Source organism: Mauremys mutica, chromosome 1, assembly GCF_020497125.1.
Source record: "Mauremys mutica isolate MM-2020 ecotype Southern chromosome 1, ASM2049712v1, whole genome shotgun sequence".
Taxonomy (NCBI): Eukaryota; Metazoa; Chordata; order Testudines; family Geoemydidae; genus Mauremys; species Mauremys mutica.
Window position 1 is genome coordinate 232,034,948 of NC_059072.1, and position 25,587 is coordinate 232,060,534.

Below are 25,587 nucleotides of genomic sequence, written 5' to 3' on the forward strand. Positions count from 1 at the left end.
TACATATCATATGTAGTTTACTTGTGGACATGAGTGAATTATTCCTTTGGCAATGAAAATGTATGAATCGTGAAATATTCACATGAAAAATATGACATATTCACTTGTGGCAGAAGCTGTTGAATGAGTACTCTCCTTTTGAAGTTTTATTAACCCTCAGTTTTATGATGTAAATGAGGAAGAGTTTTCTCTGCAGTAAACGGAGGCTTATATGTAATGACAACTAGCTTTCCCTAATGTGGTGAATGCTTCTCTTCCCAAAGTACTAGGAATAATTTTTTAAGCTTTGATTATCAGCTCCATGTGGATGGTTTTAGTCCTTTAAAAATATGTCAATGTCAAAGTAATAAAATGCATGGATAATTATTAACATCACTAGTTAATCACAGACCGCTGTTGTCTGAAATATAAAAGTTGAAAGTAGTTAATGGATTAGAGGCAAACATTGGGTTGTGAGTGTTCTTTAATAGCATTAGGAATACTTCTTGAATCTGATGCCACATGTTCTGTTCCCTAAAATGATTCTATTTATATCCTACAGCAGAATGAAAACTACAAAATAAATTTTCTTTCTTCAGAGCTAGTACTAGAAATTCCAAATGTATCAATTACAGATGACAGGGTTTTTTTTCTTGCCTCTTTCAGTGCCCATATCCGATTCTATGACACGAATGTAAACACTTAACTATACTTTACAGTGCATTTATACAACATCCTGTTAACCTAAAAAACAGACATTGCCTATTATGATGCTACTTTGTGTCAGTACTAGAAGACACACACACAGTAATTCTGCCTTTGACTCCATTTCCAAATTTCGCTTAGGTTCATTATAAAGAGTTCCTATATAATACATTCTTTGTGTGTGGTATCTATAAAGGTTTTGCAACTTATTTTATAACTGCCATGCTTGGATTAACATAACATGGTAATTTATATAATCAGGACCTTTTAAAAAATTTAAAATTAATATAAAGTTTGAAAGTACTTTCTACAAAAAAAAATTGCATCAGCAGGTGTTCCATGTCTAATTCCTCAGTCTTGCATGCTTATGTACCTGTATGGCTTTTACATGTGTGAGTTATTCCCATTGAATTTAAGCACGTCACAGGTGTTGGAAGGACTGCAAGAGTGGGGGGAGCAAATCCCCCTCCCCCCCGAGTCCCACCCTACTGTAGCCTCTGCCTCCTCCCACCAGCCCCATCTTTCCGGAGCCCCTGCTGCCTCCCCACCACACACACATACTCTCCCTGCTGACGAGCCCAAAGCCCTCTGGTGACGGGTCCTTCCTGCTTCCCAGACCCAGCGGGTTCCTGGCACCAAGAGGACCCTGCGCTGTAGTTTTGGTAGCCGACAGGTGAGGGCCCAGCTGCTGGCATGTGGCTCAGTGCAGAGCGGGACCCAGGTGCCAGCCAACCAGGCCAAGTCACAATGTTCTGCCTCCCAGACAGGTTTTAAAGGAGGGGGGAACAATGACCCTTCGGGCACCTGGAACTTTTGTAGAATTGGGAGCAGGGAGGCAAGGCCAAAGTGGCAGAGGAATTAATACTTAAATATCCCACAGAGAGCGCATATGGTTTTTTTGTTAAAAAGTGGGGTGGCCATGGCACCCTTACCCCCTGCCCTGGTTCCAGTGCTGGTGACACGTGTAAGTGTTTGCAGCCAGGGTCCTGACATTGCAGTACTGAAATCTAGAATCAGTAGTATACCTAAGCCAATATGTTGTCAGTAAATGTTGCTAGGAAAAAATGCCAATGGAAACTGCTTTGGGCAGGGTGCTGCCGCCCCAAGCAGCGGGGGGGGGGCGGAAAAAAAGCCATGATTGCGATCGGTGGCACTTCAGCAGTGGGTCCTTCCCTCCAAAAGGGACAGAGGGACCCGCTGCTGAATTGCTGCCGAAGAGCTGGACGTGCCGTCCCTTCCCGTTGGCCGCCCCAAGCACCTGCTTGGTGCGCTGGTGCCTGGAGCCGGCCTTGGCTTTGGGTATATTTCGGATCTGATTCACCAACACATGAAAAACTGAAAACTTGTTAGTGAGGAGACACATCAGAGAATCTCCAGATACAGCACAGCACACTTTTTTTTGCTTCTGAATAAATACGGTTTGTTACCAAGTTACACAGTTTTACATGCACTTGAACACAATGGAGAGTGGCAGCTGGTTGCAGCTGATTCAGCACAGTGTAGGACTGCTCAAGGACAACCCTTATTTATGCCACTGGCTCAAGAACCTTATGCCAATGGAGGATCAAGAGTAGCAGAGATCCTTTCTATCACATTGCTACCTACCCCATCTTGCCCCTGATACACCCTCTCCTTCCACTCTCTCTGAGGAATGGGCAACTATATAAAAGCATTCAAGCCACCCTGCTAGCTTTACTCCAGTAGAGGGTTAGTCTCCATTGACTTTCTGAAGCAAAGTGTCCTTGGTTAATCAGAGACTCTAGCCTATTATTTAAGTATAGTTTTACCTCAGTTATAAAATTAGCACTCTTAAGAAATTAGCAATACCTAGTCTTGTCCTGAGTTTATTGGGTCAAAATGGCGGATGACATTATCGGGCAATAATGACATTATTATGTAGTTAATGCTAAAGTGAAAAAAACAGGCACTCAGATGTTGTGGTGATGAGTATAAGATAGGTAGGAAGGTAGGACGGTTATCAAATCTACCTGCAAAGATGGAAGAGTTTCAGCTTCTTGATATGTGTAGGGACTTTAAAGTATTTAATTGCTGTTGCACTCCCAGGACCAAAGAAAAGTAGAGAAGAAATACTCAGAAGTACAATATTATCATTGTACGTTGGTCTGTAACTTTAAAGAAATTGTTTAAGGGGTTAATTGCAATGTCACCTCAAGGAGGATACTAACACTTGTGTAGGGTACACTGGAATTTTTTTCTGTTTGCTATAATAGCTGCAAAATACTTACTAGAGCCAGAAGAACATGTTACAAGCTCTTCAGTGAATATATTTTTGGGTCTTGATCATGCGCTCATTGAAATAAATTGCAAGAATCTTAATTACTTTAATGGCACAGGCTCTGGATATTGTGAGTGAAGAAGTGTTAGGCTTTTTGACCAATAATAGATGTGTAGAATTACGAGATTTAAAAAGATATGATTTTCCACTACGAACATTTTCTCTTTAAATGTAGTTCTTTACTGAAGTTATATTAATGCATTTTATACACATCTAACTAATAATATACAGTTCAAAGACACATTCTTCTTGGACTTCTGTTTTTTTATCATAATACTCCTGCTCTGTGTGTTTAAATCAAGCTTAAATAAAATGATAAAGCACAGAAATAATAAAGTAAACATAGTAATAAAATCATATTGCGTATCATAATTGTAATGAAACAATCATATAAATGAAGAATTTTCCACTGTACTCCACTTGTACTTGATACTTGCAAGCTAAAGTAAATTAGTCAAATTTCAGTTTAAATTGTCCATTTCTCTTACTTCTCTTTTTCTGGGGAGCTTGAGGATGCTCTCCTTATGCAATTAAAAGGAGTTATCACCAATTCAAAGTTCTTCAATTTGTCTTAAAACAATGGGTCAAATCCTGGCCCACTGAAGTCATAGGAAGGGAGTTTTGTTACTGATTTCAGTGACATTTAAACCTTTTAAGGCCAACATTCTATTTCCACCATATTTCATACACTACATTATGTGAGAGGAGAGTCAGACTTCCAAGTGTTCTGTTTTCCCTGAGATTTCTTCCACTCAGTTTCCCGAGAATGCAGTCTTGACTCCAGTCATGAGATGGGGCTTCGGCTTTCTGCCCTGGACCCTAGCGAGTCTAACACTGGCCCTGCTTGGCAGACCCCCTGAAACCTGCTCGCGGTCCTCCAGGGGGCCCCAGACCCCTGGTTGAGAACCACTGGTATACAGCAAAGCTACACTGAGTGGATCAGATTCAAGCATAGTGGCTGAGCATAGGACATACCACATATCCAAAGTTACACAGCAAACCTCTTCCTTTTATATACATTCACACATCACTCACATTGCATTTATTGTACGTTGCATCAGATGGGTTGGTTACTTTGTAGGAACTAATCTCTGTGCGGCATGCTCTGTCCATGCACTGTCCATGTACAACTTACTATTTACCTCATCTTTACATTCCCGACTTATCCATTGTCCAATTACTCATGTCAAGCCAGGCCTACATTAAGTTCTTACTGAAGTAGGTTTCCCAGCTAGAAATAATATTCATGTTTTAGCATTTGCTATTTCACTGTTGTCTATTGCTAAAATTACTTCTTATGAGTAGAACTTAGTATTTTTCACTGCAATGATATTTTTATGCCTGCAATTCTATATTTATGAAATTACCAAATTATATATTCCAAGTTCTTTTCCCTATTTCTGTTTCTCCTGTGCTGGTTGGGTGGCAGTAATTTTACAGACTACAGCTTTGTAAAGCCACAACAGAATCTATAATAAGCCATTTATACTGAATTTTTGTTTCTATGACAATACGCTTGGCATAAGTTTTTTAATTGGTCCTAAAGTGCAGTCTTCCAATTTCAAGTGGTTAAACGTTTTCCAGAAATCTCAGGAAAATGAAAGCTTATACATGAAAATTTGAGAAAAATGGCATTTGGTTTTAAGAGACTTTGTGGGTGGATTGCTAACATGACCTGCATTGAATTGTTTGAAAGTATAATAGCAGGATTGTAATAGTAAAGTAATAGCAGGATTGTAGTTGGTTAGATACTCCTATTTGGATTGTCTTTAGCATACTCTGTCCCTCTTAGAGCTTAATTTAGTTTTGGTTCAGTCACGGAGGCAGTGGTAATAAAAATGCAGTGTTATTAAAAGTAATTGTCCTTGGCAGCTGCAAAGGAGAGGCAGTGCAGATGATTTTGCTAGAGGTTTTAGCAATATTTGGTACAAGAGGACTTGTATCATTTATTGAGCTCCCTCAGTGTGTTCAACTCTGAACAAACAGGAAGACAGGTCTCTGCCTGAACGAGCTTACAATCTGAGGGCCAGATTTTGATGCCCTTACTCTCACTGAGTAGTGCTACTCAAGGAGTAAGTTACCATTCAGTGTGACTAAAGGTACCAGCATCTGATCCCACATCAGACTTGGACAAAATAGTCTATAAAGACCTTTCTGAAACACTGGGTAATCTCCAACCTTTGGATCAGTGGTGCAGATACCTCCTGGTTTATCTGTAGTTGACTATCATTAAAAGCCACATGTTTCAAGGAGGCAACTGAACAGAGATAAGGAGGTCACCTGCCACACACAGAGCCACAGGGATTTCCATGTATAAAAGGACACATGGAAGAAGCCCCAAATCCTAAACAGTTATCAGAAAGAAACTCTGAAGGTCAGTGTGTTTTCACAGAAATGCCAGTGTAGAAGTAACAATTAGGTTTGCCAGCTTAAAACCTTGGCTTCTGCCAACCATAAATCCCCTTCTGTTATTTTCAGTTCATCATATAAAATGCAGGATAAATGGGTGATGAGGTATTCCGTTGTGGTGTGGAATGAATTCAAACAGCATGAATGAGGTTTTGATCATCTGGATCTTCCATGGAACAGTGAATGAAGAAAAGAAAAGAGACACACTGTTCTTCATCTGCAGAATATGCTTTCATCTTTTGTGTGCTGTGTGACTGTGGTTGATGTGAGAGTGGAGGGTTATCATTGCACCCATGTCAAATCAACAGGTCTTTAATTTTTAACAGGAACAGCATGTATTTCTGGCATTTGATGGATAGTTATAACTGAATTAGACAGTGGCAAAGTGAACTTTAGTTGAACCAAGATCATCATCACAGTGGACCTGAAAATTAAGACTTGTGATGAGGTCAGTGCATTTTAAAAATCTCCAGAGTTTTTGGCAAATATCTGGAAGACTGCAAAGGGGCAAAAACATCTCTGGAACTGAAGCCTCAGTGCTCTTACCACAAAGCACGTATGAATAAGAATTAACGGGTGATTTGAACCTTGCCTCCATTTGTTGAACTTTTCTGTTCTGTTATGGTTTGTATTGGGGTTATATATAGCATTCCTGTCACTGTAACTGCAGTCCCAAATTGAATTGTAGTGAAATGCAGAAAGTTCAAAGAGATTTGGTTCCCAAGCTTGCTAATGAGCACCAGGCTCTCTTCACCCTTAATGAACCAAGATTTGTATGTGATTTTTTTTTTTGGAAGTGGGAGGGAGGCAGGAGTTCACACAACTGAACAATGACTTTACAGTATAAAGAGTATGCAGCTGTGCCATCTGAAGCTGTCCTCAGTTATGAGCAACAAAGCTTAAATAGATTGTACTGTGAAGAGGTACAGCTCTGTGAGTGTGAAGCATAGCTTTTGCTTCTGCTTCACTGACCTGTCTGCTTGCAGTAGCAATGGGGCCTTGATGAGAGCTTAGGCAGGGAGAGCTGCGTAGGGCGACTCTTTCAAAATCATTCCCTGTAACTTGAATAGAGAAGAGGAAACAAAATGAAGTTTCAGTTGATCTCTTTCCAGGGATGTACTGCTGCATTTTCTTGAAAAATCCCATGCCCTCCATCTAAAAGTCATTGGTGATTCCTTATCCACTTCAGCTGATCCATAAACCACTAAACTGAGTATTTTCAGCCGATAGTCTATTTTCCTTCTAAATTGTAACAACAAAGATTATACACACACCAAGATAAATTTGTTAAACTAAACAAACCACAGATACTTTACTTTAGCTTAATGATCTTCCAGAAGCTCATGTTATGTCTTAGGTCAAGCTCATTTGAAATTTGTGCAGAGCAAATATTTTCTCTTTAAAATAGATATCCAGATTATATTTTGCCTAATCTCTCTAGATATTTCTGTTGTGTCCATTGCTGCTGCTGCTGTGTATATGTGTACGTATACACTGTATTAGAGATGTGTGTGATGTATTTATGTGTATATATATATATTTTCAAGAATGTCTGTATACACCTATGTACTCTACTGCATGTGTATATACATACACACTGCACTACATGTATATTCATACACACATAGGATATATAGGGAGACAGATATACCCAGTATATTTATGTACCATGAATGTAACATTAATTAAAATTTGTAATCTAAGACAATGTGAAGTACAGATGCAACGAGGAGTTTTTTAGATTATCTATTATAATGCTATGGCTTTATCCTTGCTCTTCTGCTCTTCAAAACAGAAATTAAAAAATTGTCAGTAGGTTAGCAAAGCAGAAAGCCGCTTCTGCAACAGGAATCTATTTTTACTGTGATATGTTGTTCTGCTGTTTGAAGGTCTTATTTTTGGCTTTTAATAATTCAAAAGCACCAGAAAACATCTGCTGTTGCCCTCAATCTCATGTTAAAGATAGAGAAACTGACAAGGGTTTTTTTAATACAAAATAGTACAATTATGTTTTTTTAAATTGTTTTTGTTTTTTAAATACAAAATAGTACAATTTTAAATACCTTGACGTGCCTATGCAGATTCAAAACTTTAGATAGCTCTTCTGTCTGCTGTGGTGGCTTGATAGTACCAGTGGCGAAACTTGACAACCCCCCGTGGCTGACCCCTTTTGCTCTCTCTCGCCTAATCGAATTTTGCGTTATGTTTCCAGATAGCCGATCAGCTTCCCTGGATTTCGCTGACGACACAGGAAAGCTTTGCCTGAAGATGGAAACACTGGAGTCGGAATTGACCTGCCCTATCTGTCTGGAGCTGTTTGAGGACCCACTGCTGCTGCCCTGCGCTCACAGCCTCTGTTTCAACTGTGCGCATCGCATATTGGTCTCCCACTGTGCCACCAACGAATCAGTGGAATCCATCACTGCCTTCCAGTGCCCTACTTGTCGTTATGTCATCACTCTCAATCAACGTGGTCTAGACGGACTGAAGCGCAACGTCACCCTGCAGAATATTATCGACAGATTTCAGAAAGCTTCAGTGAGTGGGCCCAATTCTCCTAGCGAAACCCGCCGAGAGCGGGCATTTGATAGCAACAGCATGTCATCCAGTGAAAAAGTTCTCTGCCAGTTCTGTGACCAGGACCCTGCCCAGGAAGCAGTGAAGACCTGTGTCACTTGCGAGGTGTCCTACTGCGAGGAGTGCCTGAAAGCGACTCACCCGAACAAGAAGCCATTCACGGGCCACCGTTTGATAGAGCCTATTCCGGACTCTCATATCCGAGGATTAATGTGTCTAGAGCATGAGGACGAGAAAGTTAACATGTACTGCGTGACTGATGACCAGTTAATCTGTGCCTTGTGTAAACTGGTTGGACGGCATCGTGATCATCAGGTGGCAGCTTTGAGCGAGCGCTATGACAAATTAAAGGTTAGTTTTACCTACTCACCCCTTGTAGCCCAGCAAGCGGGGTCTGAAAAGAAGCTTAGTTGCATGATGGGGAAATACGTTTTCTCACCTTTGGTGAGTGATTGGTATGAGTAGGAGTGCAGTCTGTAATTAATATATAATATGCACGTACACATATATATCTGTTCTTGAAAAGGTGTCAATTAATTTGCCTTAGATAAAGTTACCTCAGTATTATCTAAACTTCCCTATACTTACCATAGGGAATACCAAGCATGCTACAAATATTGAAGTAAACTTTTTTATTTACCTAAAGCATTATCCATAGTGACTGGTAAGTTTTTAATGTTGACTGGTGTATACAGGCGTGAGTGTATATATACATATATATGGACATTGAATGATTGAAATTTCAGACATTCTTTGAATATTCTGATGATGATTATTTTTAACACAATTGCTTACAACTTGAAATCCCTCTTCATCACTGCTAAGCAGGGAAAGCATTTAAGGGCTGTCTTCAGGAGTCTCCCAGCAACAGCATTCAGCCACACTTATATAAGACATAGAAATGAAAACAAAAATGAAATTGTTTCAGAGCTACCTGTGACATTCCCTTGGTTATGTGATTCTTCCTCCCTCTTCTGCTCCCCCCCCCCCCCCCCCGGCCGCTTCCACAGTGAAATGGCATCTATCCTATCAGGTAACAATGCTGCTCTGACAGTCCTGTGTTCCATTGCAGAATGTCTTCAGTGTAGTATCGGTATTGCTAACACACATTCTCTGGATGTTCTCCAGTTTCAGCATGGACTTAATTTAACAGAGCTCAGAAAGTAGAGATGTATTATACCTCTTTGAGCCCAGGATCTTTTAGTTACCAGATTTGCATGCTGCTGCAGAGCAGAATAAGAAAGAAAGACCCTCAGGAACCCCAATCCCCATTCCTTAGGGAAATACAGCTTTGGTTATTTCAAAAGAAGACTACAACTGAGAGATCATGAGTATGAAGGTAAAAAGAGCATTCTTCTTCTGCATACAATGGTTTCAATGGCAAGAAACTAACAGAATAGGTTGAATTAACTAGAGGTCTTGTCTCAAAATACATACTAATAACATTCATTGTGTGTATGTGTGTGTGTATATATGTGTGTGTGTATATATGTATATATATATGTGTATATATGTATATATATATGCACAAAATCCTTATGTTTATATATGAGTGCATGCACACAAAAAAGTCATATTATATTAAAACAGTGAATAGTAATGGAAAGAAAATCTGGCTGAAACTGAAAGCTTCCTTTTAAATCTTAAAGGATTTCTTGTTTAATAATGAAGTATATTTTTGAAGTATAATAATGAAGTTATTTTTACACATATTACACAATTTTATTCTTTGATAAATATAAGATTTTTTTGTCATGATTGATAATATTTTACATTTAGTATTATATAATGTGGATATAAAAACCCAATAATCGGCTTAATGAAAAGTTACTATTTGATAGACTAATTAGAACTGTTACACCGCTATTGTCCATTGATTGGAATGCACTATTTAATATGAAATACCTGCCATAATTAAGTATTGGGTAAGTATATTTTGTAATATCTCAAGATAAGCAATTAGGAAATATCTCACATTTTGACTTATTTAGATGTAGTAAGCCTAAATAGAGCATTTTAAAAACAGTTGTCTCCTTTCTTTATAGCTTTGAGTTAATATCACCAATAGCTTGGAAAATTAAATTTAAAGCCAGGCTAGTTTGTACTGTGCTTAGGTTTTCTGCTAGCTCTGGTTGTGAACATGAATGCAGTGGGTAGAGTATATGATTGTCATATGATGCTATTCTGCTTTAATGATAGTGCAAATGATTGTTTAAATTCCTACTAAAATTATTTTTTTTAGCTAAAATTCTCTCTCTTTACATATTGTATTACAATGTTTTGGCATTTTGTATCCAAGGTAACAGGATATCTAAATATGTGTTTCCTTGGCCCTAACAGTCCTACCAGGTGGTTGATCTCTTCCCACGGATAGTTCTGTCAGATAACAACAGGCCTGTATCAAGGCCATTTGGTACCTACTTTATCATGAGCTGCCATTCCCCTCATATAATCCTTCCCTCAATGTGCTGCACTCCACTCTAGGTAGAGGGGTAGTAGGCCAGGTAGTTTCTTTCCAGATCAAAGCTCCAGTCTCTGGCCATCAGCAAGGCTATTTGAAAACCATGCCCTATCCCTTCTTTCCCTACCCTTTTTTTCCCAGAGACTGAGAATATTTTATGTGCTAAAATCCTAGAGCGAGATCTACAGCATGTAAATCGGCATCATTCCATTGAAATAAAAGGAGTGATGTGGGTTTACATCAGCTGAAGATCTGGCCTCTGCTGTCTATCAGACAAGCAAGAGTTTCAAATCCACTCTTGAATTCTGGTTGTCTCCTTCATTAAGGTAATATTGACCTTTGAGATAGATACTAGGTCAGTCTAGCTACACTACTGCTACTAAGAATGGAAGGATCTTGGTCTTGAGTTTATATGGTGACTTTCATCCACATGGATGTGTAGAAGCTAATAAGCTCAATGTAAAATTTAATAAACTAAAATGTCAACTAAAAGAAATGGATAAAACTGATGGTTGTGAAAATACTGTTATTTAAATAAAAAGATTTTTGGTGATACAAAGATTTTTGAAAAAAATGACCATGTATTATTCTGTAAAATCGCTGGACTCATTCATAAATTTCTAATGATACATTTCCTTAAAAAAACAACACACACCATATCTTTAGTGACATTTTCTTTCAGTGGAGGCTTTTTAAAATCAACATAGTGTTGATGTTACCAACAGCAACTAGTTGGTTTTTAGTATGTAGCTCTGGGTGTCAAACTATGCTAATTACTTGCATTCTATCCCAGCAGTGTTGCTAATTATTTAAACAATATATCATCCTTCATTAACCACGGGACAAAAGATGCCATTACAATCTAGCTCCTTTTGTGGCAAAAATGAAGCTCTTTAATTAAGAGTTCTGGTACACTTGGCTGAGGTATGCATGCTAGAGTGGATTTAACAGTCAATGTAATAGTCATTGTGAAGCTCTGGAAACAAGAACTAAAAGTTTAAATCACTTTGCCCTGACAGTTGTAACTTGAATCCTGTGAGGTGCTGAGTACTTTCATCTTTTATCAGCCCCACTGTGAGTTGAAGGCACTCATTTTCTTACAGCAGTAGGCCTATAGTATTTTTAGTTATAGGATTACATGAAAAATCTTCTGTTTATTTTAATTAATAATAATTAATAAAGTAGGGCACATATATGTGTATAATAAAAAAACTGGGGACAAGTCAGTAATATATTGAATTTATATGACATGGTGTAGTGTTAACTTTGTAGTGGAACTTAAAATTAATCTTCTGGTATATAAACAATGTATAGTGTGTTATAAATATTAACAGGAGGTTCACAGGGTTCGAGCAAATGCTCACAACGAACCCCCTTCATGAATGCAACGAATCTCTATTACTCAATGAACATTCATCCTTTCCTTTTTGTTTTGGAGCAATGGAATGAAACACATACCAGTTTTTTTCAGGGAAACAAATCAAAATTAGATTCTCATATAGTTGTATCTACACAAGTTAACATTAGCTAAAGTTTTAGAGTGAGAGCGAATGTTGTGGGTGGACAAATGTAAGACAGATATAGTCAGCTAATGTTCATTTTGAGTTAATAAACGTTACATTTGGGCCTGAAAAAAGGAAAAAAAATACATCTTGGGTCAGATTCTCAAATGGTGTAAATAAACATTGCTCAGTTGAAGTTAATGGAGCTGCTCAGATTTACGCCAGCTGAGGATCTGGTCCATAACATTCATGTAGCAATGTCTCCCATAACACCATGCAGTGTGAAATCAGTTTGCGGGGGCTTTCATACTACCTAATCAGGAGATATCTTTTGTTGGGTCTGCTATAGCCCTGAATATGTCTGTGTAATTCTTATTAATGCTGAAGTGTGTTAGGCATGTTTATGAAGTGTAGATCAGATTCCAGAGTAGAATTCTGTAACTGCAAGAGTGTTGCTTTTTTCATTAACATTTTCTGTATTTTTACTTCCAAAAGTACACCAACAAAAAGGGATCTTTAAATTATGTTTGGTTTTTGTTGTTTTTTTTTCATGGAAAGAAATTACAAAAATAGACAACACTATAATCAAAATCCACATTTTGGTGTGGTGATTTTGTGACAGAATCCATGAAAAATATGTATTTCTTTTTTCCTAATCTGAATCAGGACACAGGGAAAATAATCCATTTACTTTAACAAGCTTAGTGCTCACAAACATTGTTCAGTGGGAAGCAACTATAAAATATTTAAGCACTGAGAAAATCAAAGTTACATCTTACAAAATTACTTTGAGCGTATTATGATAGGTCTTCTGCCAAATCCAAAGCTTCTATAAATAGAGTATAACAATGCATGCATCTATCCCTATTGTTTTAAACTTGAGATTAAAACCCTTAATATTTAAATGTCTTTGTAGAGATTTCTGGTACAATATATGCTGAATTTTTCAGTCCAGCTATGTGTTCCTTACTTCCTTTTTGTATTACTTTTAATTTATGGACTGATCATTAATCAGGTTGCAAATGTATTGTAATATCATCAGGGTCTGACACTGCAAACCTGTACTCGTATAAATAGTCCTGCTGACTACACGAGTATGTGCTTCCAGGATCAGACCGTACGTCATTATGTGCATCTATTAATAGTATGTATGGGTAGATCAATACCTATACACACACAGATACTAGTAATATCTACATGTGCTCTGTGTGTGTGTGTGTGTGTAATATACATACAAGGTACTAGTTATATCCATATTTACACACATGCACAAACGCATACAAATGCACAGTGCATGTAAATAGATACATATGGGGGTGTATAAAGTGTGTGTGTGTGTGTGTGTATATATATATATATGTATATATGTATATATATATATGTATATATATATAGTGTGTGTGTGAATTACATACACATGTTATGAATATACATTTCATATATAATGTACTTTTGGTTATTAGTAGCACATTTATGGATGTAATGGATTTCTAACTCAGCATTGATTAATGTATCCTTTTAAAACATTTTTTTCTGTTGCTGATTTTCATATTTATGAATATATTTTCCCTTTTGTATCTTTGTAACTTCTATTAACGTTAGGCTTAATGGTAGTTAATGCATTTAGGAAAGAATATGGCCTTAGAAGAAACACACAAAGCCTTTCTCAATAGGATCAATTTTTCAATCTGTCAGTGAGCATAATATATTGTATGAAGGATGTGGAAAAAATTATAACTAACTTTACAAGACTGAATATTTTCGTCCTGCTTGCTTAGTATTGAATGATTTTGAGCGGTAGCCAGTTGTCACCTTTTTTTCAAGTTATGCAGCTTTAGTATTTAATAAAAGTATTATATTAAAACTGGCAAAATGTGTTCTAGGGAAACTTGAAATTCAATAGCTTCTTGTTCATTCCGTACATTAACTTCAGAAATTAGATGAAACAAGTGTAATAAAAATTGTTAGAGTACATAAATTAGGTACAATATATGCATACATAAAGTGAATAAATTGTTACATTAGATATCGCCCAATCTAAAAATTGTGTATTCTACTCTATAGATTATTATTTTTGGTGTCTCCATTGATGTTTAGTCACATTTACTTGTATAGAATGTTATCAAAACATATAATCAGACTGGCCTCTTTGAAGTGTGCCGATACCCAGACAATAAAAATAAAACTAATATGTGTAGCCATTGTGTTCTAGGGATTATTGTGCTACAAAGAGTGTGTAACCTCGGTAAAAAATGGAATAACCATCTCTCACTACACTAATTTATTATGTTAATATACTTATACAATTATGAGAATCCTCTTTTTAATCCTACATCCTTTGTTTTAGTGTGTGACCTTAAGTCTTTGTTGTTTGTTCTCCTGATTCAGAATTTTTTGGTGGAGAGGAGCAGGACTGTATAACATTTTAATTATGGTAACAACCTTTTTAGTATTTTTTCTTTAGAAAGTAAATTTTAGAATTTGTGTTGTAGCCGAGGATGTTTGATATGACTAGTTCATATGACTATATACTATAATTTCACAGAGAAGAACAATAGTATCAAAAGGTCCTCTAGAAGTTCAATTAAGCTCTTTTAAAATATTTTATTATAATTTCTGAGAATCCACTTAATTAAAAACAAACAAACAAGCAGCGCTGTAAATTTTATTGTGTATTTCACAAAGCTTTAGCAAGACTTCCAAAGGCATCAATTTATTTGGAATTATTGTTTGTTTTTTTCCCACTTTTAGCCCCAAAGTAACTTTTAAAAAAATGTTTTGTTGATGGCGTGGGTTATTCATAAAGAGCAACAAAACTAACAAATGGTACAGATTATACTATAATATAGTCTTACACTCTCCCTTCATATGTTTCTAGCTTCCAGGGGAACTAGACTAAGTAATTGGTTCAGAGTGTCTTTAATAGTTTGCCGTAATGCTAGCCCAGAACCTGGGGCTCTTAGCGTTGTTCCAAATCCCTCCAAAGTTTTAACAAGATGAAATTGTTTACTGAGAAGACCATCAGATAGTCTCATCTGGCATTATCATCTTCCTTATCCGTTCAGATGGTTGAGAGGGTTAGATGGTGATGAGGAGCCACAATGGATAGGAGATGTTTTAGGAAGGACGGGGATTTATGTGGTTAAATAATAAATAACTATATCACAATTAAAATAGAATGAATTTTTAAAAAAGAAATAGAGTAAATGGTTAAGGGGAAATAATTGTTATGGTAAGTTTAGGAAATGCTTAGTGGTTGGATGATGTGTTGTGATAGAGATGGAGAGTAGTAACATTTTTTAAGTATGTGTATATTTTATGAACATAGTAGCCCTGTTACCTTATTATTTTAAATTCAACTATTCGTTAAAATTAAAATGATGTCAAATACATCTTCAGACAAAACACTGTTAAAGTGGAGTTGATAAAAATTTAAGGGTAAAAATAATTGCGAGGGTGTTGTAAGTATTCTAAAAGCAAACATTACAAGCCTGGGAAATTCAAAGTTAAGTTTAAACATTTTTAAAAAAAATCAAAACCTGTTAAAGCACTGTAGGAGTGCTATATAACACTAACTGTACCCTGCAATCATGCAACACAATAGTCATATGATTATGCTTAAGGCATATTAATGTTTGTTGTCTCAGGTTTGATTAAATTGATTTTTAAGACCATTAGGTTTTTTTATTCTTCACATTTTCTGAACTTGACATATGCATCAAGCAATATTACCAACAGATCATCAATTCTCATTCATGTGTTCTAGTCATTAGAGCAGTGATTCTTAACCTGGGTGCACGCACCCTTTGGGGGTGTGAGATGCCCTTTCTGGGCGTGCGAGACATACCAGTTTTTTTGAAAGCAGATTAAAAACTTTGCAGTGTAAACTCCTTGCTGTTTCCTTTGCTCTAAACAGTTCTGTACATCTTTTCCCCAGATTTTATATTTATTAACAAAATGGTAGCACCTCATGCAAATATACATGATCTGTGCTGCCTCCCCTTCCTCCAAATTGTGGATAATGCAGTCATCCCTGTTTCACATCCTATTTTCCTCAGACTTACGTAATAGCCAACTAGATATTTTGGAATCCATGGAATGCTCAGCAGTGGCAGGAGCTGCTCCTGAATCTACGGAAGGGAGATTATTATTGTTATTTATTTAAAATGTATATTGCAGAGACCAGCAGGAAAATAATAGTATGATTAAAAGGAAAGTCTATAAAATGGGGCTCCATCCAGTTTTAATGTAGGGCATTGAGTGTTCGGCCACAAAGAAGAAACATGAGCAAGTTATCTGTTCTACAGAAATGTAAATGCTGAGATGGATGAGAGGGGTAAGCAAGAGAGCCCATGTAAGGAATGTGTATGTTAGAGACGTGCTCAAAGTAATACACACAAAACAAAAAATGAGGGAGTGGTGCAGACTTAGGTGACTTGGCCATGTAAAGTTCAGTCCTGACAACTATGTGGGCAAGAGACTCTAACAGACCAAGACTGAAGGAGGCCGACCCAAGAAGTAGTTGTGGGATATAATAAACGAAAACATATTTACATGTGGTGTGATGGAGGATCTGGCATTGGCAGAGCACTCTGGAGGGAGAGGACTCATAGAGCAGATTCTATTTGATGGGTCTAAAGTGAGGAAGAAGAAGTTGCAGAGACCAACTAGGTCAAGACTCCACAGTGCTAGGCACCGTACAAACATATAGCCTTTTGTTCCTTCCTCCATGGGGAAGCAGTGGCAAGAGCCACTCTTAGACATCTGAAGCTGGGAGATTCCTGGCCCAGCAACTCCTGAGGCCAAATTTGCAGACCCACTTTCACCTCAGTCCAACAGAGAATCAGAAGCTGAAGCTATTGCTGGTCACTGGGGTAGAGAACATGAGAGAGACCTTTGTCTGCCCCTACTAGATCTGCAAGCTACCTTGGGACAATTGATGTTGATATTGTCTAACTAGCTGTTTTTCTAATGGTTTCATACTCAAATGAGAATTGGGAGAGGGAAAAGAGAAGGGAAAGGAGGGAGGCAAGTGGAAGAGGAGGGCATTTTTATCATAAGGCAGCAATAGTGAGTGAGTAATTCAGGGGACTTGATTAGATATAAAGATCATGGAAAAAGAAGTAACATGCCAGATATTGCTGAGCATGTATGTTTTATCCTTTACTCCCTTCTCCCATCCATCCTTTATTTTCTGGTGATATAATAATGTCTTCAAGGCTGGGGCATAGTCATTAAACATGTCAGTAAAGCGCTTAGCATACTTTGAGGATCCTATAAATAAATAATAATAAGTGAAGGAAAAAGTGATGTACTCTTGACTTTTGGGTGATATGCCATATGGTGCTGCCTGAAAAAGAGTTTGAGATGGCCTTTTTCTTGTGACTTGCATAGGGTGCATTAGGAGCATCACTTCTCTTGTGACTTTTTCCTGTGTGTGTTCTGGCAATATACAATACTTCATTTCATACCTGTGTTTTTCCAAAGAATACCTCAAACAAAAGTACTTTCAGAGTCAGATCCCTATATTGGTACTTTAACTTACTGTTCCTCTTTTCCATTAGAATGATTTGACGGAGTTCCTTAGCTTGCTTCTCTGCAGCTGCTGAGGTGTGAGATTTTTGTTGCAGCTAGAATTAGATTGGCAGAGATATAGCCATCATTGCCTTCTGGTAAAATCTGCAAGGTTATTTACTATTTGTTATCTCTAAAATTACCTTTAGGATTTTAACAATGGAAGAGAAAGGGCAAGGGGCAGTCAATATTGTTCAATAGTAACATTTTTTTCCCTTAGGCAACAAGCATTAAGACTATCATACGTCAACAGTTGTTTTTATAAGGATATGTTTTCAAAGGTGCCTCAATCCAACTTTTAAAATTACATGCACAATTTTCCACATGATCCAAAAAATTTGGATGTGAAAAATGGTGAGTTCAAAAAGACTCAGCAGGCAAAATCTGATGTGTAATTTGAGTGCATTCTTTTGAAATTTCTACTTTAGCCATCAGTTCCGCAGAGACAGAAAAGCATGAGTAGCAGCATGATCTTTTAATTACCAGTTTGATAGTATTTGGTGGATCAGAAGGCTCTTCAAAGACAGTAAGAATAGGGGATCCAATAGGAGTGACTGTGGCTAAATTCCTCTTTTGAGACATATCTTTTCAAATATTTTTGAGATTGAGAGGGTTTTTGTTCCATAAGCAACTATAGATTCTTTTTGTCAGTGGCCTTTCTCTGACATATCAAACATCAGAAAGATGAGGTGGATGAGGTAGTATCTTTTAGGACCAATTCTGTTGGTGAGATAGACGAGCTTTTGAGCTACACAGAGCTTTTCTTCAGGTCTGGGAAATGTACTCTGGTGTCACAGCTAAATACAAGATTAAACAGATAGTTTCAAATTAAACTGTATGTTTAAGTTTGTAGTTAGCTGTGACACTAGACTAGAACTGAAATTGTCACAGACCATAGATTAGAAGGGCAATGGGAATGGGGGCTTCAGCATGGCAGTGAGGAGTGTAGGCCACTGGCTGCACAAAAACGGGGGTCACTTTGAGCCCCCACCAGGGCCGCCTGGGGGCGGCAAGTGGAGCAATTTGCCCCAAGCCCCGGGCCCCACAAGAGTTTTCAGTGGCCCCCATGAGAGTTTTCAGCGGGTCTTCGGTGGCAGGTCCTTCAGTACCACCAAACACACCTGGATCTAGTGAAGGACCCACTGCCGAAGACCCGGAGCTTCTTCCGCTCCGGGTCTTTGGCGACAATTCAGTGGTGAGGGCTCCTTCCGCTCCAGGTCTTCGGAGGCAGTTCGGCGGTGGGTCCTTCACTCGCTCCGGGACCCACCGCCAAAGTGCCCCGAAGACCCAGAGCGGAAGGACCCCTGCCGCCGAAGACCCCAGGCCCCTGAATCCTCTGGGCGGCCCTGGCCCCCACTCCTGGGACACAGGCTCAGTGATGAAGCTGCATCCAACCCTGACACAGTGCAAGGGCCAGGCCTCCCTCAGAAACAGCCTGGACCCCTGCTCCTCTGTGCTGGGCACACCGCAATAGCAAGCAAGGGGAACAGAGTTTCACATGCACGCCCATCCCTAGTCCCCAGTCCAGGTGTGGGCAGGCAGGTTCAGCCCAGCAGGATCCAAGTGTGGAGGGGGCTTAGTGTGGGGGATCCAGGTGTGGGGTGAGAGTTCTGTGTGAGGCAGTCAGGTGCGGGCAGCTTGGTGCGGGGGAGGTTAGGTGTTTGGGGGGTCTGGCTGCAGGGGATGGAGCTCAGTTGGGGAGTCGGTGTGTGGGGTGAGGTCTGGATGGACGGGGGGGCAGCTCCCTGTAAAGTGACTCTTCCCCCTGCAAGCTGGGGCGCTATGGGAACAGGAAGTGGGGGTGGAGCTTCCTGCAGCTGGGGGAGGGGTCACCGTACGGGGACCTGCCCCCCGTCTACCCAAGCCCCCTGCATCTGGACACCACCCCACTCCCCACCCAGACTCCCCTGATCTATACAGTGGAAGAGGAAGTCTCATCCCCCACCAGCCCAGCCAGAACTAGCAGCTGAAGCCCAGCAGCTCTGGGTGTAGCACAATGCCCGATCTCCTCCCCCACCCCCAGGCTATGATTTATGTCTCCCTCAGCTGCTCCCAATGCCTGAACCAAAAGTGCCTGCTTGGGACCACTGCCCGGGAGGGCATGTGAATCAATTATTCTATGAGGAAAGAGTAAAATCTGTGGGAGACATTAATTCTGTGCTTGCTCAGTGGCACAGAATTCCCCCAGAAGTATAGTTCTGAGCTCACATCAAGATAAACCAGGAGTATTTCCATTGGAGTCATTGGTATTATACTGAAGTATTATAAAAACTGAAGTGAGATCAGAATCACAAAGCTCGAACAAAAGAACTTAAATTCTTGAAAAAGTGTTTTATATCCCAAGTGTGCTGGTAGCCATTTACATCCCAGTGCTCTTTGTATTTAGAATGGGAAGTACTGTACCATAAATGTGGTAATAAATTTAAGTACTGCTTGATGTAAATGCTGAGTTCTTAATGGCACCCATTGACAGTCCTAAATCTCTCATTTCTGCCATCAAAATAACAACTCTGAACAATTTTCAGAATTTGCAGATGACTTATTTGTTTAGCTGAGCTAGAGAGGTTCGTAATTTACTCTTAATATAAGACAGTGGTTCTCAAACTTTTGTACTGGTGACCCCTTTCACATAGCAAGCCTCTGTGTGTGACCTCCCCCCCCCTAAATTGAAAACACTTTTTAATATATTTAACACCATTATAAATGCTGGAGGAAAAGCAGGGTTTGGAGTGGAGGCTGACAGCTCGCGACTCCCCCATGTAGTAACCTCATGACCCCCTGAGGGGTCCTGACCCCCAGTTTGAGAACCCCTGATATAAACGGTAGCAAGGGGGCAACAGTGACTCAGAAGCTCCTGGGACGACTACTGGAATAGTGCTGTTGATGGTACCGCTCCTTGTTCAGGACTGTGTCTAAAATCACAAGCTGCACCTCACCTCCTTGTATCACTTCCTATAATTGCATGGACTGTATTGTAAAATCCTGAGTTTCACACTTTTGGAATTAGTTTAAAAATATTGACGTTTTAATTCTGTGTCTAAAGATAAACTCTAACTTGTCTTGTTATAAACAAACAACATTTTTGGATGGATTAAAATACCGTACTTCTTAGCACCATCATAAGAGGCTCAGAATATTGGGGCTGAGAGAAATGATGACTAATAAGTAGAGGAAATCTTTCCATGAAACTGATGAGAAAAGAGAAACCAGAACAGAAGTGTTCCCTTGTTGAAAATAACTCTGTCGTCAGGTAAAGGACAGTATAATTGGTGACTTAGGACCGGATTTAGGGCCAGGTGACCGCATGGGGTGCAGGGCTTGGAGGGCACCGCGCTTGGGGTGATGTAAGTTATTCAACGGTTTAACAAATGAGGGGGTGCTGAAGATGCTCTGCGCCTGGGGCGCCATTTGGTCTAGGGCTGGCCCTGGCTAGCAGTTGTTGTCTGTGCTTGCACTGCGGCAAGCTCTTCATTGAAACTGATCCATGTGAAAGTGTCCTCTTTGATTCATGTTTTGCTCTCTTGAAACATGAGGCTGTATAACTGAGCTCTGTTGTTTAAGGGGCACAGGCAATATGGTCAAACTTGAAACTGATTACAGACAGGCAGCTGTTTGCCACAAATGTATCTTGTTCAGAAGTCATTTGCTAGAATTGTTAGGCTGTAGTCAATGACACTTTGTGCTTGCCTTGCCCCATAGCCAAAAAAGATAAAAGGGAAGAACAAAACTCATACCACATTGACTCTTTTCTATATATATAGTATGGTGAGTGTGTATACATAATCTATTAAAATCTGAAAAGTGTGTGGGGGGGAGAATGGAAGCAATGGCAAACCATTCAAATATTTGTTAAAATATGATATTCTCCACACAAAAAAGCCTCACCATATATATATGGAGAAACCCTTTTCAATGGCTAACAGATAGAGAGGAAGAAATTGTTAAAGGAATACATTGCTGGTGCATCTGTAAGTAAAATGCAATATAAAATTCACCTAAGTAAAAATAGAGGTTTTTCTGTGTATCCAACCAAAATAGATTCTGTAAAATAGAAGAGGAGAAGTTGGTGCGGATGCATGTGAATATGAAGGTTGCGGAGAGTGGAAGGTCTGCAACCCTCACTGTCTTCAAGGGCACACACTGGCCACAGCCACTTCACTCTCACTGCAGAGGAATAGTAGTCACAGAATGATATGCCCTTACCTTGCCCTTCCTATGTTTCCTGCCTCCTCTTGTACATTGGTGCCTGGGGTGCTGCTGTCATGGTCACAACAAAATTGTGGTAGTTCCACTGTGTTTTGGGCCTTCCTCATCTGAAGGGGCAGGGGACAGGATTTGAGTCAGTAGGGTTAACTACCACACATATGTCTCTAAGGCTACAACTGAAGGTTTATAATTATTAATCTACAGGTTTGAAAAAGTTATCTGCAATAGGATATAATGCCTGCATTCTTTCACTGGCCCTCTGCTTCCCCCACCCCAGAGAACAATAGTTGCCCCCATAAATAAAAAAATCTGGTCTAGATACTTGGTCAAATTAGTTAACATGTACGTTGATGTTTTTGTTGCACGTGTTTAAATGAAGGCAGAATTTTCCTACTGTTTTATTAAGCCCATCAACAAATCTGTCTGTACTCAATGTGTTGCATCGTCACTGACCTTCTTCTGATGTTTCTGTTGTAGCTCATGGGGCTATGTGACCTTAATGGAAAGAACTGCTCCATCAATTATAGCAACAGCCATCCTCATAATGCCTTTCCACTTTTTTTTTGAATTGCCACCCAACTCACTGAATTAGCCCCTTTTTTTGCAGGGGGGAATGGTGGAGCAGCACTCCAGAAGTTCAGATGCTTTCCCAAGCCTCTCGTCTAAAAACTGGACTAAAAGTCTCATGCAAACAGGATGTCATGAGATTTCTGTTTCTGGCTGGGTAAGAAATATTAGAAGAACTATTTTTATTTACTTCAGTCTTTCCAGTCCTGCCCTTGTTGAGAAAAAAAATCTTACACTTATTCTACAGAAATGATCTAAAAGTGCTATGTCAATGTCATACTGTTGCCTTTTGGATCAATAACAATAGAAAAAGTCGTACTTCTTGTTAAGAGTAACAATGTGAGGGGGAAAATGAGAGAAATAAAATTAAAATAAAGAGTTAACTATACTTTTTTGAACCTTGAGAAGGTTTGAGTTTGGTTTGAATTTGAGCGGAGTTTGAAATTGGCTCCTGCTTCATCCACATCAGTTTGCACGTTCCCAGTTGAAACCAATGCAATTTACTTTGTCAAATAAATCACCACTGCTCTTTAGAAAAACACACAAACAAATCCCCCTCAGAGCAGTGTTGTTAGGATCCCATTGCTGTTAATTCTGCCCCATTGAAGACAATGGGGCTTTAGACTTCACCGTTTAATCAATGGGCACAAGACCAAAGCCCATTGTGGACAAATTTGCAAACTACACTGCCCAGTTGTTGCCTACATTGGCATTGCCTCTTAAATAAAAAAAAGCCCAGTGTTCAACTCAGTAGTATTTACAAGCTAAATTATCTGGTTATAAACTAAATTATCATCAGAAGTTACAGATGCATGTGTAGGAGTGATTATTTTCTTAATTACTGATGTGTCTAGTCAGTAATGAAACTGTCACTAGCAAGAAGGAAAAGGGAAAAACAAGGGCATTGCTTATTTTGCGCACTTTTACAGACATATTCTAGGACTGATAAGAGCTCCAATTCATCCTGAAGTCAGAGACGGGAGTTTTCTTGTTGAATGACTACTGTGCACATAGTGGGACTATTAATCTGTTGTCACGTGTTTTCCTTGGGGGAATTAGTTTCCTTCCTGAGGAGGTCCAATAGGTCAGGAAAATATCTGAGTTTGGAAGCTGTTTGTATCAGTCCTCCCCTGTTAGACTGAACATTTCTACAAAGAAACTGTGAGAGGAAAGCTCTAGGAAACCTTATCATGTAGCTATGCAATACTGTAATGTCGGGGAGCCATTTTAACTGTGTATGACAGATAAAAGGTCTCCTCTTTATTGTGTAATTTGAGAATCTAGCTTGTTAGGAATCAGTATTCAGGTTATTTGTTTTTTGTTTGGTTTTTTTTAAATAGCATTGGCTGAGTAGAGATTGAGTCAGATTGTGGAGCCTTTACTTAAACCAGCCCTTGCTCATGCGAGTAATCCCTGGTATTACTTGATCAAATAAGCATTCTCCAGTGTACAGATTCTACATTCGGGCCCTAAGAAATTTGAATCTATTACTATCCATCTGTTCTCTTATTTTATACTTAGATTGTAAACATTTTGGGGCAGGGACGGTCTTTTTGTTCTGTTTGTACAGCACCTAGCACAATGGGGTCCTGCTATACAAATAAATAATAAAATAATATCTCAGTTATACAGTATTTACATTGGTTCATCTGACCACACCCTGCCTTAATTTACACCAGTGCAAATCCAGAGTAATCCCATTGAAGTAATGGAGTTATTCTGGATTTGTACTGATGAAACAGAGTTCAGAATTTGATCCATAGTGTTTTAATTATAAACAAAAGAGACAAGCATATGCCTATGCAGCTCTGTTAAGGGCTCTCCCTGTTGTTAATACAGACCTGTACCACGAGAAGTAGAGATGAGCCTGAATCAAATCCTCAAAAGGCGAGGAGTGTTTACAATATGAACCTGAGGCCAAGACTACACAAGAAAAGGTTTGCCAGTGTATACTATACAGATATAGCTATACTGGCAAAGCTTCCTAATGTAGACACAGTTTATACCAGCAAAAAAGAACTCTTGCTTGTATATGTCATAGCGGTTCCTGAAGTGAAATAACTTATACCGGCAAAATCACTTTGATGCTGGTATAACTGCATCAACACTAGGGCTTTTGCTGGTATACCAATGTTGCAAAAATATCACCCCCCTCACTGACATTGCTATACTGGGAGAAGCATCTAGTGTAGATCTGGACTTGACTGTGAAACTCTTGTTCACAAGGGTTTGTGAAAACACTTTTGATCTATGGGAGTTTGTCCCCCAGTCCCTGAATTTCACTTTTTGCTTTAGAGTCAAATAAATCCCAGCCATTTTTCTGAAACTAGCTGTAGGATATCCAAAAAGGTTCATAAAACTAAGCCAACCTTTTACAAACCCGTGCTGAATTTTGAGCTTGCAGCCAGCCACCAAACTGGCCGTGTTTTGGTTTTCAGTGCAAACATTTAACACAGTTCTAGTACTGTGATATATAGTCTCCTTGGTTGTTTGGAAAGTGCTTCCCTAAAAATATTAACTTCACTGTGGATTTGATATTTATATATTTATTTTGATGTACACATTGACCCTGTCAAAAAGGAGCACCTACCCCTGCTCTAGGCACTACTTGACTATTCCTAAAAATAGAGATCTCTTGTGTAACTCGCTTTTAACTACAAATCAACTAATTCAGAATAACCCAGCAGCAATAAACATATGGAAGATCTATGAAGATCTCCCACTAGAACCTTCCTGTTGGGAATAAAATGTAAAATGCTAAAATTGTTTAGGCTTCTGGAACAAGCCAATAACGCTAAAAATTGTGTATAAAGGGCTGGCCTTAAGCGGCCAGCTAATTGTAAATAAAATAATAAGTCAAACAGGTGTTAAAATAATAATTACCCTATGGGGTTACAGCTGCGGCTGTGTTAATTTTGTTAACCAATTAGCAACTGTCTAATTGCTAGCCATAATAAAATATAAAAGCATGCTAAAAATAAATAAAGTACTCTCTCTGCTTATAATCACATAGGTTGTCAAACTCTGTCCCTGCTCCTCTGCAATGCAACACCTTCCCCCTCCTTCAGCCTGGAAAAACAAGTGGGCTTCAGAGCATGCCCTGAAAATTAGGGCTATTTCAGACCAAGAGGAGAGCATGTTCCAAAGTATATACAAATTAATTCCTCATTGTTTCACCATAAACCACAGTGAATCTTGATCAAATGAATGCAGCTGTTGTGGTGCTGTAACATAAAAGAGAGCCAAAATATGGTAACTAATTTACTGTTCAGGGATTTTTAAAATATACATTTGGAGAAGATTCATTATTG

At 38.9% G+C, this 25,587-nt stretch overlaps 1 protein-coding gene across 4 annotated transcripts in view; it reads left to right on the forward strand.

Moving 5' to 3' along the window:
• Nucleotides 1-25,587, forward strand: part of MID1 (midline 1) — a 350,223-nt gene that overhangs the window by 205,580 nt on the left and 119,056 nt on the right. For 2 of the 4 annotated variants that reach the window (XM_044988836.1, XM_044988757.1), the window contains exons 2-3: nt 7,602-8,317; nt 22,317-22,433. In XM_044988836.1, the coding sequence (XP_044844771.1) occupies nt 7,658-8,317; nt 22,317-22,433 (777 nt within the window). In that variant the 5' untranslated portion in view covers nt 7,602-7,657. Of the gene's footprint in view, nt 1-7,601; nt 8,318-9,083; nt 9,306-22,316; nt 22,434-25,587 lie in introns of those variants that run through there. The other 2 variants (XM_044988916.1, XM_044988997.1) reach the window with 2 other exon arrangements.